The 22020-nt window shown below is 36.6% G+C and overlaps 1 protein-coding gene across 1 annotated transcript in view; it reads right to left on the bottom strand.

Annotated features, from left to right (window-relative positions):
• LOC150101893 (citron Rho-interacting kinase-like) overlaps positions 1 to 22020 on the bottom strand; it is a 594274-nt gene that overhangs the window by 545497 nt on the left and 26757 nt on the right. Inside the window, exons 4-6 of the mRNA XM_090400165.1 lie at positions 8594 to 8838; positions 7913 to 8006; positions 5574 to 5783 (exon numbers count right to left, since the gene is read on the bottom strand). Of these exons, the coding sequence (XP_090256291.1) occupies positions 5574 to 5783; positions 7913 to 8006; positions 8594 to 8838 (549 nt within the window). The remainder of the gene's footprint in view (positions 1 to 5573; positions 5784 to 7912; positions 8007 to 8593; positions 8839 to 22020) is intronic.

Here is a 22020-nt window from a genome sequence, read left to right as displayed (position 1 = left end):
GGCACTGTCAAGGGATCCAAACACAATGCAGGAAGCCCATGCTAATCATTATTCATTCACCCTATATCCACCAATACTTCTCAAACCCATTCACAGACAGAACACTCATGACTGACTCCAATTACTTTCACTTACCAATATCCAAGCAAAAAAAATCTAGTCACCACAATTACTAATCACGCTTCTACACAATTTCCAGGAGTGACTTCTGGTTGTCTTCCTTCTGGTCATGTACTGAAACATTTTGTCTGCATCAATTCTATATAAAACCCAATTAAATTTTTTAATTACCTCTTTTCTGCTCAACAAATTTTTATAACCCACAGATCTTCAATCAATCCTCAAAGGAAGCATTCCATAGATCTGTCATCATCTTAATCATCACCTCTGAATCTTCTCTTACCTCATCCCCAAGAAACCTAGGTAATCAAATCTGTGTACAGTCAGATGTTGTCATATCAAAGCCTTACACAAAAGGATAATAAACACCTTATCTTTGCTTGTCAGTGCATCAAAGTGGCCTTAGGCATCATTCTGTCAGTTATACAATAAGCTCTGAACTTTACTCCCTGTCAGCCATCACCCCAAAATCCCTAACTTCAGTTTCTTGCCTCCAGTACCATTTATGTAATATGCAGCTTATATTTTGATCAGAAAGTGGATAACCTTACATTTTGCCACATTAAACTGACAACAGTTATAATTTATCTCGCAATGTCAGTCCATTTAAATCATCTCACAGGATCTCTACATCTTTATTAACTACTTCCTCACCCAGTTTTGCATCAGCAAAAAGTGGGATATTTCCCCTCTAATCATTTCCTACATCATCATCATCATCATCAAATTCCTGCCATGTACCCTCAAGGGGTGTACAGGATATGACAGTACTACATGAAAAAATTACATCATTACTAACTTCCTACCTACAATTTTCCTCCAAATCAGTCTGTTACTTGTCAAGACTCCAACATTATCAGATCTTATATTTCTATCATCTAAGGCACTTTGTACCGTATCAATCTACCTATATCTTGGTCTTCCTCTGGGTCGTTTTCCTGCCAACCTGGCAGAGAACACTTGTTTTGCTAATCTTTCCTCTCCCATTCTATTTAAGTGACCATACCATCTGAGATTAGCTCTGCTAACGCATTCCTGGATGCTGACAATGTCAAGTTCTTTCCTAATATCCTCATTTTTAATATGATATTGCCATTGATGCCATCTGTTCACGCCTCTAATCTTTCTCAGGACTCTCATATCTGCGGCCTCTAGTCTTTGGTCAAGTGTTTTACTTCTGACCCAGCTCTCAGATCCATAAGTTAAAATTGGTTTGAACACTGTCTTGTATACAGCTAATTTAGTGTTCCGACTAATTTCTTTCTTATTCCATATGAATTTATTCAATTGACTTCCCACGATACCAGCTTTGCTGATTCTGTTGTCTATTTCTATATTTAGTTTACCATCTTCAGTAAAAATTGTGCCTAAGTAGCTGAAATGTCTTACTTGTTCCACAGGTTCTCCATTCACAACACAGTTGACATTTTCAATGATTCTGCCTATTTTCATTGTCTTTGTCTTTTTATTGCTGACCTTCATACCATATCTATTACAACAGCTATTCAATTTAGTCAGAGAATCTTGCAGACTTGTAGCGGATTTATTTAGAAGTATAACATCATCCGCATAAAGCAAAGAGCTGACATTAACATCTCCAATTTTGATATCAGGTTTAATACCACATTCCTTCATAATGTGATCCATATAGATAATGAATAACAGAGGGGATAATGTACATCCTTGTCTCACACCAGATTTAACATTAAACCATCTTCCTGTACTTCCTTCAATTCTAACTGCTGACTCACAACTCAAATAAAGACTAAGTATTGCTTGATATAATGCCCCATTGACACCATATAACTGCAGGGTACTGAATAGCTTCTCTCTTGGCACCTTGTCATATGCCTTTTCCAAATCGACAAAACTTAAATACAGATCTTTGTTATATTCCCATGCTTTCTCGACTATTTGTCGTAAAGTGAAGATCTGATCCTGACAGCCTCTATTTGGCCTGAATCCAGCTTGTTCTTCACCAAGCTTTTCTTCCACAATTCTTCTCACCCGTTTCTCAAGTATACTTGCATAGATCTTGCCAGGAACACTCAGTAGGGAAATACCTCTGTAATTCTCACATGCAGTTTTATTTCCCTTTTTATATATGGGTACTATGAGAGCTCTACTCCAATCATCGGGAATTCGTCCCTCTTTCCAGGCTTTCTGAACTATGCAGTGCAGCCACTGTAAGACTCTTATACCACCATACTTCAGCATTTCTGGTCGAATATCATCTACTCCTGCTGCCTTTCCACATTTCAAGCCTTTGATGGCTTTTTCGACTTCAAGTATGGATATATATTCCTGACTGCATGCCTGGTCAGTGTTTTTTATCACTGTGCTGTCATCACTGCTTGTTTCATTTAGCAGTTTTTCAAAGTAATTACTCCATACTTCAAGGATATCTTTTTCTCCTGTTTTCATTTCACCTTTATCATCTCTAATTCCTTTTACAGCACTCTTTCCTCCATTCCTAAGCTTCTTCAACAACCTCCAGAATATTTTGCCACCTTCTTGATATTTATTTTCTATATTCTTGCCAAAGTCCTCCCATGACTTTTGTTTAGCTAGTTTTACACACTGTTTAGCTTTCTTACATTTGTCTCTGTATTCTGTAAGAGTAAAAGCTGACTTATTTGCCAGGAACTTTTGATATGCTTTCTTCTTTTCCTTCACTGCCTCTTTAACTTCCTGTGTCCACCAGGGAGTTCTGATTTTTTTATCCTTGCACACAACCTCACCACATGCCTCTCTGGCAGAATCAATGAATGTTTCCTTCAGAGTTTGCCATTGAATCTCCAAGGTTTGATTCCTGTTCTCAAACTCTTTCATTTTCTTTCCAATAATATTTCTGTATTTTAGTCTACAGTTCACATCTGAGAGCTGCTCAACTTTTATTCGCTTTAAAACTTTCTTACATGTTATTCTTTTCAATATGAAATTCAATTTTATCCTGCTCAAGACTAAATAGTGATCACTTCCAATTTCAAATCCTCTGTACACTCTGGTGTCCTGCACCAAGGAGAAAACATCACTATCAACAATAACATAGTCAATGAGACTTTTCTTATTCCTAGCCTCTTCTCTCCATGTGAATTTGTGCACATTTTTATGTTGGAACATGGTGTTAGTAATAACCAGTCCATGTCCTGAGCAGAAATCCAACAGATATTTGCCATTATTATTAGCTTTGCTCTTTTCTCCAAATTTTCCCAAAATATTTTTGTATGTCTCACGATCATTTCCTACTCTGCTATTTAGATCCCCAACAAGGACCAACTTTTCCTTTTTCATTGTGTCAGTTGCATTTTCTAAAGCCTCAAAAAATTCCTCCACTTCTACCTTAGTAGAACCTTCTGTGGGACTATAGGCACAAATAAGTCTCATTGTCCAGTTCCCCATTCTCATATTTGCCCACATTACTCTACTTGAGACTGACTGCCATTCAAGAAGATTAGCCTCGTATTTTGTGTTGAATACTATGGCTACTCCTTTTCCTTGATTGTCATTGCCTGAATATAACATTTTGTATTTATTGCTCAGAAAGATCTCACCAGTTTTGGTCTTTTTTGTTTCAGTCACCCCTATTATGTCGATCTGGTACTTATCTAATTCCTCAGCTAGCTCCATTTCTTTGCCATTCAGGCTTCTTACGTTGATAGTACCAATCTTTAACTCTGGTGATGTTGAGTTGGGGTTTGTTTTCAGATTTGTTCCAGTAGCTGACTTTTCGCTGTTCGCCCTGGTTCCCTGGCGAAAACAATGGGGCCTTGTTTAACCGGGCGACGCCCCAGCCGGCATGAAATTTTGTCATGTTGTAACATCATTTTTTATTTTGGTTTAACCAATAAGAATACAATTTGGTCGGCTAAATCCCAAATTGCCAGCCCATCCTCGTTCGTTCAGTATCAAAGTAGATACCCAACAGGGTGCACCACGAGAAGGTGAGGATTGGACATTAGGTCAGAAGCGCTGGTCGGTTCTCCGCATTCCTTTAAAGGCTATGTGGAGGTCTCCTCTCAGTTATACAGCTTTGACCCTTAAGCACCCCTTCCTACATCATTAATATACAAAAAAGTAGCCTGAGTAGAATACCCTGTGGCACTCTTGGTCACGCATCTTCTGGATTATATCTACTTCTCCATTTCTACTCTGATGTTTGCGAGCCACTCTTCTTATCCAGATTACCAACTTCATATTCATCCTTCCAATTTATGTAATGGTTCCATCCAGGCCCCCTTTGACTGGTTGTAACAAAACATAAGTCAGGACTGGTGCCACTGTTCCATCTAGCAGAGTTAAAAGTGCAATTATCCTTGGGATCAAAAATCAGCTATATGTTGTTTGCACTTGGCACCATTTGCATCAGTTTCTTTAAAACCCCATTGGGTATAATGACTGTTAAAGTCTCCAATATAAACAGTAGGATGTATCAAGGCTGGTACAAGTACAACTTCATCAGGCCAGCTTGTAGACAATTATTTTTAAGTCATTAACGTCTATAATAATGGTAAATATGTTTGAAACATTACAATCAGAAATGAAACGAACCTTAGAAAGTGAATTTCAGACATAGGTGGCTACCCCATACATCTGATGGTATGTTGCTCCTATTAGATTGAAACTTGGAATAGAGCCATTTTCTCTTAGTTACGATTCATTGCTAGCATGGGTTTCTTGTATGATGGCAATATTAATTCTGTTGTCATTAAGAAGTCTAATAAGGCATTCACTCTTAGCCCTGCTGACACTTTCTATATTCAGCTGGCAGACTAAGCAGTTGTCCAAGGGACCGAGTGTTCGGACACTTCTGATTAGCAGGATGGGTCCTAGTTTCCGTCATTGTAACCTGTTTGCATATGCATGCATAACTGGGGTGTAACTCTGGCTTGCTTCCACGTGGTGCACCCTGGATAATGCTAAAGAGCTAGAAAGACCTGGCCATCCAGACTACTTTAGGATCTCCTGGATTAGTGTACATGCATATGCAAACAGTTGTTGATCGAAAGTTGGTCATAACTTCAACTTCGTGTATCCTGTACGAATTAACATTTTAGAAGTAATTCTGAATTTAGTTTATTTTTCTAAATTGAATGGAGCAAGTCATGCTGAACTGATCATTAAAAAAACTGGTTTTATAGAGGTGAGGGGTTATGTACTACAAAGTACATAACCTATCATGATTATTTAGTGGATGGATGAAGTATTTATCTTGATCAGGAAATCTCACACTGAATTTCTTTACTCACATAATGATTTTGAATTTTTTTTTTTTTATCACAATACAAAAAGGAATCAATATCAAGCTTTTTAATATTAGTTTCCTTTCTCTAGTACCACAGACCATCTGACTGTTTAAAGCTGGATGAGCAACTTGAGCATGAATAATGGAAGTAAAGAACTAATTTTTAAAAAAAAAATATTATTTATATGATTAAAATTAAAACAATCACCTTGAAATGCATAATGTTGTTATAAGTTATTGCCACTTTGTCACCACCTGAAAAGGGTGTATTACCATAAAGCATCTCATAACCAATAATGCCCAAGGACCACCAGTCACACTCTATTCCATAAGCATTAGAAGCTGGTCTACCATTCATTGCCATTAGTACCTCTGGAGCAATATATTCTGGAGTTCCTACAGCCATTCTGTTTATAACCTAGAATATTTTATTTAAAAATAACAGAATTAAAATAAAAATCATAAAGTACTTTTCTCCCCATATACAAAAAACTATTGCTTAAATGAGGAAATGTTTAAACACCATACTTGATGCTATAAATTAACACCACTTAATTGAAGTAGTGGTAATCAATTTCTACTTTAAGTTCCTCAACATATTCATGTAAACTAGCATGCAACATACATTTACATGTTATAATCAGTCGATATTAGTAACTAGCATAATAGACAATCATATATATATTGGTAACTTATTGCTAATATTTTTTTTATGTAATATTCATCTTCATGCAAAATAGAGAACAGAGCCATTAGAAGGTACAAAATTAAAAAGGCACATAAAACAATGTGAGATGCAGTTGGGATATACAAAGCTCAGTGATGACATGCTTTGGCAAGTACACTGATATTTAATAACACTATGTTCTAATTAATGCAAAAGTGGATTAAATCAGTTTTACTTCAGGTTTCTTTTGTTCATGTTGCTCTGAAGATAGATGACACATCAGTATATGTATCCAGATGTTCTACAATATTTTTATGTCATTAAATGTGTGTAAATTTAAACTTTTCTAATTGCCAGATTCTTTTGTCAATGTAAATATATTGTGGGGGAAAAAAGCACAATTGTTTTTTTTATATATATAATTGGGCATTTTAATATTAAATTAAAATAAATTTTTTAAAATTAAATTTTTAAGAAGTGAATGAAGTAAAAAATTTATTTGATTAAAATGTCAGTGTACAGAATGAACATAATTTGATATTCAGATGTGATCATTAAAACACATAAGACTTGCTAATGACACTGAAAGTGCAAGATGTGGGGAAAGTGAGGATAACATGTAATGGTGGCTCTTTTCGTACTTCATAAAAAAAGGAAACTGGAAGTATTATGCATGCTGGAATGCATGAAGAGAATACCCAACACGAAAACAGCTGTCAGAAAGATATAGAAACAAATGGAAGAATTTTGGGAACAAGTTAGTGTAAGGTGCCATTAGAAGTCTTTCATAAAGAAAAACATCTGAAAGCTTTTTAGTTATTGCATTACAAAGGAAACCACTTGGAAAAAAATTTAAAGAAACTTCAGAATCTGATATACATTATGAAGTTTTTTCATATAGGAGGAAGAATGTTTAACAGATATTAAAATTTCTATCAGAACAGTAATGAATTTTGTGGCTGTTTTTCGGAGAATAGATATAGAAATTGATTTTTAAATTCTCATTTTTCCCTGGAAATCCTTCATATAAGAAGAGGGAAAAAATTCTTGAACCATGAAGGAGTAAAGCAGGAATGGTGATTTTTGAGAAAATGACCATATTAAAAAACTGTAAGTGCTATTTGTTTTATAGAGAAATGCTGGAATAATCAAAATTGAGGATTTGATTATTCAAGTCAACTTTTCTATCTCCAACATAAACATCAACATAAGAAGCCTGAATGGCAAAGAAATGGAGCTGTTTTGTATGCATTCAGGAATGCATACAAAAGGTGTGACAAATCTCAGTAGGTATGATCACTTAAACAGAATGGGAGAGAAAAGATTAGCAAAACCAGTTTATTTTTCACAAGGATGATAGTAACGGATCCACAGGAAGACCAATATCTAGGCAGATTGATACAGTAAGAAGTGGCTTAAAGAGAAAATATAAAGATCTGACAATGCCAGAATCCTGACAGATAAGATTTGGATGAAGATTGTCAATTGGAGTTAGTAATGATTTAAACTTTTATATAATATTATTATAACACTCTGAACACCCCCACCCCACAGCACATATCAGGAATTTGATGTAGTAAATTATAACTGATCATAATTTTGATTCTTTACATAAAAGGTGTTTCACTGAAAACCATATTTAACATGTATGCTTCAACCATTTTGTATTTATGTAGCATTCCATTTTAAGAATCAGATTAGAAGAATACTGCATGCAATTAATACTTCTTCCAGCTTAAAATAGCATATCCTGTACCTTCCTGCACATTCATCACAACATATTATAATATCTAACTTATACAGCTCTTTGATTTTTTCCATTAACAAGTTACATTTATTGCTAAGGAATATTAAAATAAGTATTAAAGTTATGTACTTACAGTTTTCTGAGAACTCAATTTAGCTGCAGAACCAAAATCAGCAAGTTTCACATGTCCTGTTCTATCTAAAAGAACATTATCAGGTTTGATATCTCTAAACAGAAAGGAAAAAAGATTCTATGAATCACATTGTGAAAATTCACATGTGCAGACATTTCTAAACTTAAGAAATATAATGCAATAAATGAATATTATATCAGTATTAATGGTTTGATGTAAACCACAAATTTAAAGTGAAATTGCAGAGTTTATGAAGAATTAAAGCAGTTTTACGTATGGGAAAATACAAAAGATAGTTACTTAATGATAAAAGTTACCTTGAATACTGAACACAAAAAGTATTTTGTGATAAATGAAGGCATTATCAAATAAGTCCCACTAAAATTTGTTTCCCCACTGGAAATATTTCACTTTTTGTGATATTTTGGTATAAACACTACTGCTTATGAATACTATATCACTAAGTGATTGTGAGTTAGTATGCATCATAATATCAGGAATATCATGATGCATGCTTCTGGAAATTTCTAGCAAAGAAATTTCCCAAGCTATCATTGTAAGAGTGAAGGTCATGATATTAACAAGTCAGCTGCATTATTAGCAAGGGACAAGAAAGATTGATATTTGCTTGTTTATTATAATATAATTAATATAACATTTTCAAAAATACTACAAAATTACCTATGAACATAACCCATGTTATGCAAACTGTTGATGGCTAATATCAGTTCTGCAATATAAAACTTGGCAGTGTCTTCAGGCAGTATGTTATCATAACGCTGAAGAAGAGATAACATATCACCTCCAGGATGAAATTCCATTACTAGATACAAATGCTGCCGATCCTGAAAAGCATACTGCAATCTAGTAATCCAGGGGCTCTCTGCTTTTGCCATAATGTCACGTTCTTCCTCATAAAATGCAACCTTAAATGAAATACAAGGCATTTATAAGTGTATATCAGTATGAGATGACTCACTACAGCAAACAAATTACCAAAAAAAAAAAAAAAAAAAAAACAGTCATGACTAAAAACCCTGTAAATGCAAAAAATACAGGAATTAACTATAGTAAACTATTAACTACAATCCACCTATGGTCTGTATGAGTTTGCAATGGTAAAAGTGTGTCAAGTCTTAAAATTTAAAATGATTAAAAATCTTCAAAGACAGTAATTATTTTTGTCACTAATAATTTAATCCTTGCCTTCCATCCTATACTAAAAGTAGTCAATTTATTCAATTTATAATTACATTTTTGCATGATTTCACTGGGTCAGTATGAATGACTATAATGAATAACTAATCATCAGTAAAACCAAGATGTCTCCATGATTTAATTATAATGAAAGGCAACTACTGTGTAATAACTTCAATTTAATATAAATCAAAATAAATATCAAAGACTGACCTTCATATCAAGGTCATCAGGAGTAGACACACAGATGGACAAGCTATAATATGCTGAAGTATACTAATTCAGCCAACTCAGTCAAAAATGCTCGCAGTTTACATTCTTAGGCATCCTTCTTACTTGCACAGCCTCTAGTACTTTGTTAACCAATGTTTATTGATAACCTACCTTTACTGACAAACATTCAAAGTCTGCTCATCACACCTCTCAAAAAATTGGCATTATCAAATCATTATCAATTCAAGTCCGCTAGAGGGCTACGCAGTGTGTAGTGTTTGCAGAGAGCTCCCGCAAAGATAAATATTTTGAGAATAAATTGGCAATATTGATTTAATCTTGACGTGGTATTGTTTGCTTTTGGTGGCTTGGTGTGTGTGTGTGATTTTTGGTGTTCCGCCTTAATTAAACTAGTAGTTTAAAGATACAATTGATAGCACGTGGCGCCAATGCGACCAAAAACAATGGCAAACAAGACTTCGCAATCTTTGTTCAAGAACTTTAATGTAAGAGAATTCGTCCAGTGTGACGTGTGGTATGTATGCATTCCCGAAAGAGGCTGGAGTTTGGATAGATAATGATAGCGGTGGGAGACTGTGCCGTAAGTGCAAGGAAAGTGAAGAATTCAAGTGTGGGTCAGGTCATGAGATAGTTGTAGAAGAAAGCTAGAATGCGAGAGGAAATAGTGGTTTGACAGTAAATTGTGATGTTGTACAAGATAGCAATGAGAGCAGAGATGAAAGAGAGAGTGGAAGTAATTATACAGAGAGAGACAATCGTTTGAATGATGGAAAAAATGAGAAATTAGCAGTAATGAGTGAGATCGCACGGTTACTTGGAGTAATACATAGGGCGAAGCGGCAGTAGGAGAGACTGCAAAACTCTTTCCCGAGTGCCCCAGCAAATGGTAATAAACAAATGTATGAAAGGAATAATAAGCGTATGATTGGGAGTGTTTCAGAAATGAAGGAAAGAGTGTTGCACGGTGACTCGTTAGTAAGAGGTGTGATAGATGAGAATTTGACTAAATCGTACTTACCAGGTGCAAAAATTAAGGATGTAAGTGAGTATTAGTGCACAGAAGCTGAGGGTGAAAGAAATTATAGTCGTAGCGGGAAAACGAATGATTTGAAAGGAGATAAATTTGAAATGAGAGAAGATGAAGGAATTATTTGAGGTTGCGAAAGAAATGAGTGACAGAGTTAGGATAGCGAATCTGTTGCCGCAGTATGACAGAGAAGAGTTTAGAAGGAGGGCGATAATCACAAATGACTTTATGTGCAGGTTATGCAGACGGTGTGGTGTGGAGTTTGTGTGGAGTGAGTTTGATGGGCAAAAGGATTTGTACAAGATGGATGGCTTACATTTGAATGGATTTGGTGTGTGAAGACTGGAAAAAGTGTTGCTGAGTGAAGTGACAGTGGATGTGCAAAATCAGGGAAACTAGAACTATTAAGGAGGGGAGTAAGTGGATATTCAGATATCAGTGAAGCCGTTGAGTGTAAGAATGTTTATAATGTGCCCGAGCCAGTACAAAGGACAAGAAATCAGAATGGGATAGTTAGTATAATGCATCAAGATAGGGGTGGGACAAATGGACCTCTGCATTTCATGTATACTAATGCCAGTATTAGGAACAAGAAGGAAGAATTTTTGGCCTTGACCTTATTGTTTCACTAATGCCAATAACCTGTGGCCATAGTGAAACATGGTTGACAGAAGATGATATAGTTAGTGGGATAGAATGTGTAGGGTATAGTGTGTTCAGGAGGGACAGAGAGAATAAAATGGGGGAAAGAGTGTTATTGATGACAGCTGATGAACTGCAACCAAGGAGAATAGAAGTTGTATTGCAGGATAGTGAAAGGAGCTCGTTTGAGGCTATTTAGTGTGAGATTGAGACTAACGAAACAAAATGTACAGTTGGGTGCTGCTATAGACCAGGTGATGGAATAGATGGTGGAGATAGTATGCATAGGCAAATTGATGAAATGAGTGGAAGGTGGGTAATTATTATGGGGGATTTCAACTATAGTAATATTGATTGGAAGGAGGAGAGGACACATGTGAGGAAGGGACTAGATTTTATTCAGTTACTGAGGGATAACTATCTGAGACAGCATGCAAAAGAAAATAGTAGGGGTTCAAGGATGCTTGACCTAGTAATAGCATCTGAGAATTTGACTATAATGAATATGACATTTTATCACCTATTGGTGAGAGTGATCATAGGGTCTTGACCTGGGAGGTGGCTAAATGTGCGAAATTTTCAGTTAAGACAGGGTACATGTGGAATTACAGTGCTGACAAGTATGACAAGATTAGGAGATTGCTTCGTTCAGTGCCATGACATGTAAAACTGCAAGGACTGGATGTTGATAGGGCATGGCAAGTGGTCAAGGAGCATTTGCAGGATGTTATGGCGGACTGTATGCCTAGAGTCCGAATAGTAAATCAAGTAGGGGTTAAATGGATGAATAACACCATTAAACTTCAGTTGCAAAAAAAAAAAAACTGTGGAAGGAATTTAAGGAGAAAGGTCATCTGCAGGCACATGAACAGTATAAAGCGCAGGCCAGAATGATAACAAGTGTGGTGAGAAAGGCAAAAACGGATTATGAAAAGAAATTAGCCATGCAAGCTAAAGAGAATCCCAAACAGTCCTTTCAATATGCTGCTAGCAAAAGATAAACTGTACATGGCAGAATGATTTTAATGAACGGCGATGGCAGGGAGGTCACTGAATCAGTTGATATAGTGGAATTACTGAGCGAGCAGGTCTATGGAATGAACCTTATGAAAACAGGTTGAAGATTTGTGGGTTGCAGAAATTGGTTTATAGGTGGAAAATGGGAGATATGATTGAGACATTCAAATTGCTGAAGGGTTTCTATAGGATTAATTTGCAAGAGTATATCATCCAGGTGGTGACATTGATAAAATGAAGGAACCATTAGTTTATACGGGAATTGTGATGAATGAAGTGGAGGTGAATAGTCTATTACAGAACCTTAATGTGAATACATCTGTGGGATTGGATGGTATACAGGCACGGGTCTTACGTGAAGCAGCTAAAGAATTATCAGTGCCCTTGACCATGTTGTTTAATCTGAGTCTTGGGTCTGGTTTAGTCCCGAAGGTGTAGAAAGAGGGGAAAATAGTTCCACTGCATAAAGGAGGATCCAAGACTACAGTTGCGAATTACCGACTGATCAGCATATCAGGAGTCGTTGTCAAGGGGAAAATACAGGAATGGATTGATGAAAATGAAATACTGTACGGGGTACAGCATGGCTTTACGAAGGGTAAATCATGCCTCAGTAACTTGCTCAAGTTTTATAACACAGTGACGGCTGAACTGGATAAGGGTAATGGGTTTACAGTGATACTGCTGGACCTGGCTAAGGCCTTTGACAGGATACCACATGGAAGTCTAATCCGTAAACTGCAACATATGGGAATGGATATAGGGTTGGTGAGGTGGATAGGAGGGTGGTTGATAGAGAGATACCAGAGAGTAGTTTACTCAGGAGTATAGTCCAAAAGAAGGCCTGTGACTAGTGGTGTGCCGCAGGGTTCTGTTCTTGGACCACTGCTGTTTAATTTGTTCATTAACGATATAGAGAAGGATCCGAGAGGAACGGTTCATTTGTTCGCTGATGATGCTAAGTTGGGTAGGGCAATAGTGAATGCAGAAGATGTCAAAATTTTGCAGGATGATTTGGATAGATTGGAGGTATGGGCTAAGGAGAATGGATGTCAATTTAATGTGGCAAAATATAAGGTTATGCATTTTGGGGTGAAAAGATTAGCAGCAGTATATCACATTGATGGAATTGTACTCCAGGAGATTGATGAGGCCAGGGACTGTTGGTGGATAGGGAGTTGAAGTTTAGGGGGCACATCGCAAAAGTGACTAAATCAGCTCATCAAATCACTTGGATGCTGAAGAATACTTTGACAAGCAGAAATAAGCAAGTTATTGTTCCTCTGTATCAAGCCTTGATAACGCCCCATCTTGATTACTGTGCCCAGATATGGTCACCTAGGTTTCTTCTTGATGGGGAGGAGGTTGAGAGGATCCAGAGGCAAGTGACCAAGATGACAGCAGGTCTATGGAATGAACCTTATGAAAACAGGTTGAAGATTTGTGGGTTGCAGAAATTGGTTTATAGGTGGAAAAGGGGAGATATGATTGAGACATTCAAATTGCCGAAGGGTTTCTATAGGATTAATTCAGAGGATATTTTTGAGAACAAGACTGGTGGTGGGAGGACTAGGGGACATCCATGGAAGCTGGGCAAGAGTGTGGTTAGTAATATGGTATTAGAGCTGTCTTTTTTACTTTTAGAGTGGTGAATGAGTGAGTGGAATAAGCTGCCAGAGTCTGTTGTGGATGCTATGACAGTGAATGAGTTCAAGGCAAAGTATGATAGATACTGCGTGAATGTCGAATAGTTGTGATGGACATGATGTTTAGGGCCTCCTTTGACGAGTCTAAGGACTCCTTGGAGTCGCCCGTAATAATAATTATTATTAATATGTAGAGCACATAATGCATGCTGCTTTCCCTCAAGTTTACAACAAGAACTTCTCACCATCAAAACTGGAATGGAATTGAATGGTTATGATCATCAAATCCAGCAGATAACCAACTCCAAAGTTCCAAAACCTAAGGATTTTTCTACAGACTGCAGAGTTCCATTCCCTTATATTTTTAAATATAAGGGAACGGAACCTATTCCCTTATATTTAGGGAACAAGTTCTCTGAACCTATTGGTAGAATTTTTAAGTATCACTTTATTCCCACATTTTCCTATCAACAAAATTTATCAGTTACCACATCTCATCTGTATGCACAAGACAAACTGTTGCCTCTATCAGTCCTTGGTAAGAACACAAATTTAAAGAAGCTTGTGAAATTTTGATCAACCATCCTAATCTAAACAATGGTGGCCTAAAAATTCCAAGAATATGGATGACACACATTTTGCCCCCATTAATTAAGTTAACTTAAATTCACCAGCAAACTGCTAGAAATTAATAAATAATATTAAAACTATTGTTTTTTTTACATAAAATGAGAATCTCACAAACTTTTGGGAGAGTACATTATTTCAATTCAGGTAAGACCAGTTTAAAAGGGCTTCATAACTTTCTTTGAAAAGATGTTTGTATTTAAAACTGCTTCTATAGAGAAGATTAGCTTCATCCCACCAAATACTGTTTTTAGTGTCAGTACTATGTTGTTCCAGACCAGACTTTTGAGGTTTCATGTATTCAATGTAGTATTAATGGTCATTAATTCTTTTTTCCACAGAACAGCAGAGAGAGGAGGGGAATCCTTTGCAGTTGATTGTTTTTTTGTGGTTTGTTGATTGCCCAAAGTATGTCAAATTACATTCAGAAGGAATTTGGTAAACAATATCCAAAAATAGAGGTGACAGTTTGTCTTGTGTGGTAACAGATGAGAAATTTGGTTGATAGGAAAATGTGGAAATAAGGTGATACTTCTCAAATTCTATCAATAGGTTCAGAGACCCTAGAAATAAGGGATTGGAACCCTTGGTGACCAATATATGAAATAAGAGCTGAAATTATTTAGTCCTGAAGCAGCTCTCAACAACCATTTTTAATTGGTAACTGACTGTTGCATGTTTGTTATTATTTGATTTGCTTGTTTCTACACAGTGATGTACTGATATCTTTAGTACAAAATATCTGTACTTTCATTAAAGTTTATTACTTTGGTTAGATTGTAATTTTATTGTTTAGTTATACCACAGGTATCTTTAAAGATTAAAATGGAAATATGGATTATATTAAAACAGCCATTCACACATTAAAGGGTTATTAGAGAAAATAAAATGCTACCTTTAAACTTTCTACAAAATTAAAAAACAATCAACTCTTCAAAGGATATCCACCCCACACACACACACACTCTCCCTGAGGTACACTATATCCACTGCACACATAACTTACCTCATACTGGTGAAACATGATGCACAATTCCAATCTGGAAAACACAAACATAAATTTAAACAATTTCAGTAAATCAGGCCTCTTTGATCATGCTCTCAACACCAAACCAAGTTGATTAGAAAGGAATCTGTCCCTTACATCATACTAAAACTTGGTAAGAACACAAATTTAAAGAAGCTTATGAAATTTTGATCAACTATCCTAATCTAAACAATGGTGGCCTAAAAATCCCAAGGATATGGATGGCTCACATTACTTAAAAAAAAAAAAAGGAAACCAGCAAACTCCTGCTTCAGGACTAAATAATTTTGGCTGTTATTTCATATATTGGTCACCACCAATAATCAAAAAAAAAAAAATCAGCTAACGCCGTTTTATTCCCGTATATACGGGAGTAGGCGAGGCCATTTAGCCCTATCTAACTTTTGGAGACTGAGTGGGCAGTTCAATCTCCACTGGTACCCAATCAGAGATAGATGGCTCAAGGCTATCACTAATTAAGCGGTGCACAGCGAAGAGAGACGGCTCAACGAGTGCCACCATCTCGTGGTCCCCAACCCTAACACAATATATTTAATGTCTGAAATAATGTGGGTTCTAAGGTCGATTTTCTTGAGTTTGCAGGACGAAAAACCCGCTTGCCCGTGCCAGAGATCGACTAACTCGGGAACTGGTCGAAAAAAGGCTTAGAAAAATTTCCTCTAGTCGCCGACTAGACTCGAAACCAAGTCTTCCTTCGTGCGGTCAAGCGCCGTGGTGTGCACGGCGCTTGACCGCATGCACACTTTTGTGCGATGGTGGACGGTTCCTTATCCTTGCACCATTCAACTAATGCCAGGGTTCCACAATGTTCTGTCCTCTCACCAACCCTCTTCCTGTTATGTATCAATGACCTATTTCAGTTGATCTCCAACCCAATACACAGTTTTGAAGACAACAGCACATTGCACTCTTCCCTTTCATTTGATAAACCTTATACTACACAACTCACCTCAACCTACAGAACATCAACCAGCACCATCCTCAATTTTGATCTCTGAGCCATTCTCCAATGGGGTTTTCAGATAACCATCAATTTCAATGCTAATAAATCCCAGTTCTATCCTATTTCTCATAAAAAACAACCATTTTTTCCTGGTATTCCTTTTGATGATACCCAAATTTCCAGACAATTTGAGGTTTCTCTTCTTGCAATTACCCTGACATCAAACCTCTCCTACTAACCACACCTTTATTCAACTTCCAGGGATGACCCTTGTTCTGGTTCCTCAAGTCAAGTGCTGAAATATTTCCCCTGCATCTATCCTATAAAACCAAGCAACTTAAATGTTTCTATCATAACCCCCTCTTCCTTCTACCCAACCAACTTCTGCAATCCACACACCCTCAATCTATCTTCATAAGGAAGATTCCACAGACCACTCACCCATCATCTTGGTCATTTGCCTCTGATTCTTCTCCACTGCTTCATCCCCCAAGAGACCAGACTTGAGAACAGTAATCCAGATGCGGACGTATCAAGGCTTATAAAGAGGAATTACAACTTCCTTATCTGTACTTGTTAATGTGTTCTTCAATAACCGAGTAATCTTAATCTATAATCTAGCTTCACCTATTTCCTGGAGTACAGGGCCATCAATGTGATACACAGCTTGTAATCTGTTTATCCCAAAATGCATAACTTTACATTTTAAACTGACACCCATATTTTTTCCTGTAAGCTCTCAACATCACTTTGATGTATGAGAGCATGCAGGAAGATTTAAATATATATAATATTTACATGCATATTATTATACCCAATTTCACATCAGCAAACAACTGAATGAGATTTAAAGTCATAATTCATTTTTTAAAATGAATTTTAACTGTTTTTCTGTTGTGATGTATTGCTTATTCTGGCAACATTACATAATTGTCGCAAACGACAAGTGTGAATTTGGCAGCATGTGTAGTTCAAGTACTGCGTAGCACTTTCAACCAACAACAGCATATTTGAAGCTGGTATGCATATACACAGACTGAGAATTAAGAGAATAGAAGGAAAAAACTCATGGCAGAATAACAGGTGTTTAAAAGGCAGCCATTTTTGACAGAAAGGGTTATATGAACATATTCACAAAACAATGCATTTATCTAAAGTGTTCATTTCTTTCAAACAGTGTATGACCACCAGAAGATAATCTAGAAGAAAGCCTTGAATATAGGTTTTTATTGTAAGGAATAACAGTACTTTTATTTTTAGAGAAAGCAAGGTCCATTACAAGGTAAGTCTACTGTTTGTTTATATAACCCTGCATTTGTTCATATCAATGAATGGAATGAAGACAGAACATTATCGAGCAGAAAGATGCTGTTTCTTCTAAACTGTATTCTTTGTGATAGTGTGTGAATTACAGAATACTGAAGACAAGAAGTCCGCGCAGTTAGCCTAGTGGTTGTGCGTTTCGCAACCATATGCCTGAGGAAGGAGCGTCCTAGGTTCGATTCCCATCGGTGACGTGAGTAGCTGAAAGATCTTAAGCTATAGCCAAGTTAATCAATCTTGAGTGTGGAGAGTAGGGTCCCCCCCCCCCAATTTATCCTGGGGTTTCATCCTGCAAAGCAGGCAAACTGGCCTTGAGAACTCAACACCACAGGACATAGGATACTCCAGGGTGTAGAGCTAACCACCTTATCCTGTGAACGGTTTGAGGTCCGATGATGAATAAACCCTTGACACTGTAAGGTAAAAGGAAGATGAGATGAAGACGAGAAGAAAATTATTCTGATAAGGATAGGAAATGAATACATCTAATGAAGATTGTGTTTAGAGAACTGTAGGGCAGACAGTTTAATTTGTCTTCATATTGAACTTTTTTGGAGTGAGGTAAATATTCCTGAAGAAAATTTGTACTCAAGTTATAAAGGTAAGATGTGTGCCTTAATTTGTAATGAGTTATCTTTGAGCCAGCGTGAAAAGATTCCTTATGAGAACTGATTGTATTACTATATAATTATTATCCTAAGACCCTGTGAAGTCAAACTTATTTAGAGGGTCCCTTTTGTCAAACACAGTTCATGTGTTTAAGATACAGTTCATCATACTGTGCCCTAAACACATTCAAATTCTCTGAGATACCACTCTGAGGCAATGCATTCCAATCATTCACAACTCTCCATGCACTAGTCTAATATCCAATCTCATCTGCTCTAGTTTGACTAATCAACTTATCATGAAGTAATCTATCAAAACCTTTGCAAAGTCTAAGTATACTATTGTGTATCCATCTCCCACATCCAATGTTGCTGTCACCTTATTGTAATAAATAAGTAGATTACTGGAAGCCTCTGTAGCTCAGTTGGTATAGACTAAGCCTTTCAGTTGGAAAGACCTGGATTCGATTCCCATCCATAACATGAGGAACCTTTATCTGGTCTCTTTTGACTAAAGTTGAGTTAGCTGGTCTCATACAGAGGTAGGGGATTTTTTTCAACCAGAAACTTGGGTTTTTCATCCCCCAGAACAGGCAAGCTAGCCCGGTGAACACACAGATACAATTATGAATTATTATAACAATGTGGAAGAGGTAGGATCCTCACCACATTCTCCTTACACCCGTAGTCAACCATGAGTAACATCATGGTAATCAACCTCCTAGACAGATGGCACATGATGAAGTAGATTACTAAAATCTGACTTCTCTTCAGCAAAACTGGGCTGCTCAAAGATAATACCATTGTTGTCAACCCAATTCTGGATCCTGATTCTTATCACAACACCTGACACACAGATTGGCTTATAATCTGATGCTTGAATTCTTTCACCTCCTTTATGAAGCGGTACAATCTTGCCTTCCTTCCACTCCTTTGGAATTTGACCCGATGTAAGACTCATTAAACAAATATGTCAATGCAAATGTCAACTGCATGCCACATTCCATCAAAATACACTATGATACATCATCAAGTCTCACAGCCTTATTAACATCAAGTTTGCTTAATTCTCCATATACCTCTTCTAAACTCAGTGTCTCATCATCACCCACTGCTTCAAACTCTCCATGATGTCACATTCACAAGCATGAAAGATCTTTAACTGTTCATTAAATATCTCAACTATATTCTCTGCAGTAGTTGTCCATATATCAAAAGAACTCACTAGGATTTTTTTTTGGTTTCATTAATTAACTGCTGCTCATACTAAACTTAACACCTTACAACTAGTCACCATCCTTGCCTATTCTTTGTATTCCTCATAGAATTGATTACCACTCATATGTTACCTCCATAATGCTTTTTTTTCTCTATACTGCATATTTAATCTCTTCATTCATTTCACACCTATCTTATTTAACTTTCTGACCTTTGGAATACATCTATGCATTGCTTCTACTAGATAGTTTTTGAATATCACCCAAGTAGCATTGATCTCCTTTCCACCCAATTCCTCATTCCATGCTGTAGCTGTAGGCTGTCTCCTGAACTTCTCATAATAACCAGACTTATAGCTCCACAAATGCCCTTCCCTCACAGATGTCCTCACAAGGCTGGCAACCACCCAGGTAATCACTTCATGGTCACTCATCAATAGGAGAGAAATTTGACACCTCATTTATAACAACATCCCACTTCTTCATAAGCACCACTTCAATCTCTCCTTTCTTACTCTTTCATCGCATCACTCGCTTGTTCACGTTCATTCTCTGCACTCATTCTGCCTTCCAGAAGCAGTCACCAAATGACACACTCCAAAATCATTCAAATCCAGTCCATCATGCTTATACAATTCACTTTGTCCTTCAAACTCATTCCACACATTAATTGCACTCTTTTTCTCTTCACACATTTCTGCTAACATATTCATAATTCTTGCTCTCTGCCTCATCTCATCTGTCATACCTGGGCAACACACAGAGTAAGTTTCCTATCACACTATTATCTTTTATCTTCCTCAACAACCTCCTGATAGCAATCTTACACATTCTTCTTATTCCCAGTCAAGTCACTTGTTCCTACTACCAACTCTTTTGCTCGCTTCTCCTCACATCGAGTGTTTCAATCACTATTCATTTTACCTCCAGAAAAATGAACCATGTGCATCTTCTTATTTACCACACCTCTAATTTAGTCGGCCTGGTTGGCAGAGTGGTTAGTGTATCCGTTCTCCAGCCAAAAGGCTACAGGTTCGAATCCAAGCATGGGCATGGATGTTTGAAATGACATGGATTGTCTGAAAATACTAGTGGTAGTGGTCGGCGGTAGATGGCGTTGGTGTAGATAAAGGTAGATGCGGTTGGTGGATACAGAGAGTTGTAGAGTAGATGCTCTCCCTCGATGAGTCTTTGGGCTCCCTGGAGGTGCTATGTAATAATAATAATAGAGTTACCATACAACACCATTTGAGTCTTTTGTCGCCTTTTTCATACCGACATCATTTGTTTTCGTCTTCTTCACTCTTCCATACATATCTCCAATTCACTTCATTTCACTCTACATCTGCCTCATCTTTTGCTCCATCTTCAACTCAGCTTTCAAATTTTGTGTCCTTTTGCTATCATTCACTCCATTTTATTACCAGTCACACACACTTGTCATCTTACCGCTAATTGCACTGTTTGCCCACTCTATCATTAATTATACTTTTTTTCAATGTAGCATACATTAACAATCTAACTTTTTTCTCGCTATTTCCACACAAGCTGTCTGAACATTTGCACAATCTTCAACTGCCATGTTCCTTACTGATATTTAAACTATTTAAAATCATACTTAAGCATCATGGGCCATCAGAATCTCACACTTCCTACATACCCATACTCATTCTTTTCTCTTATTTAGCCTCTCTACATAAATATCCACAACATCTCCCACATGCATATTACATTCATGGCACCTTCCCATTTTTGAGAACTCCACGCTGTTTACTTTGCCTTCCACACTGACCTACGCATCGATTTGCCTTTCACCACCATGTTGCATCAGTGTACTAACAAAAACAATGAATTTATGATAATATCACCTAAGAAATTTATCCAAACACTGCATTCCACATTCAAATATTCACAGTAATAATTAATCTACAATTTAGACACTATCAGCACACATTTAAATATAAAATTTAAATATCTTGCTGCAGCTCACACAATGAGCTATGTTTAACTCATGCCACCTATTGTGTAAATATTTGTTTTATAGGGATGCATTTTAAAAGGAATGAATTTCCTTTGTTTGCTGTTGAATTTGTTTTATTCCTGAATTTAAATTTCAAGTGGATGAGTGTGTGAGAAGTGTAATCTCTTTCAATTTTCTTAATTGAAATAATTATGTTTGTATATTTATTTAATTAAACGTTTGTTTTTTATATTACATTTTCTCTTGTCTTATTTTAGAGATAAAAGTGAATGTAATGAGTTTTAATGTTTTAAGGAAAACTAGAATTGTTTTCCAGTAAATGAACATATTGGGAAGAAACCAGAAATAGATAAATACTCGTATGAACCTAACCTACATAACCTATAAGTTAAACATAAATATAGGGTTTATAAATAGATGTGGTAAAATAAACAGATCAATGAAAAAATAAAAAGGTTTACTGACTTTAATACTAACAGCCTTTCAAGTGGTATCCTATCAAATTCTTTTCCCTTAGCAAAGTAAGAGTATCAGTGTATCCATTTCCTTTAACCAACTCAGCTCTAACATCATCATAAATGGGCTAACTGTTCAGACA

This window comes from Typopeltis vanoorti, chromosome 11 (assembly GCF_054136105.1).
Source record: "Typopeltis vanoorti isolate ZY-2024b chromosome 11, IOZ_Tvanoo_1.0, whole genome shotgun sequence".
Taxonomy (NCBI): domain Eukaryota; kingdom Metazoa; phylum Arthropoda; class Arachnida; order Uropygi; family Thelyphonidae; genus Typopeltis; species Typopeltis vanoorti.
Note: the sequence above shows the minus strand (reverse complement) of the source record. Positions and strands in the feature narration are given on the sequence as shown.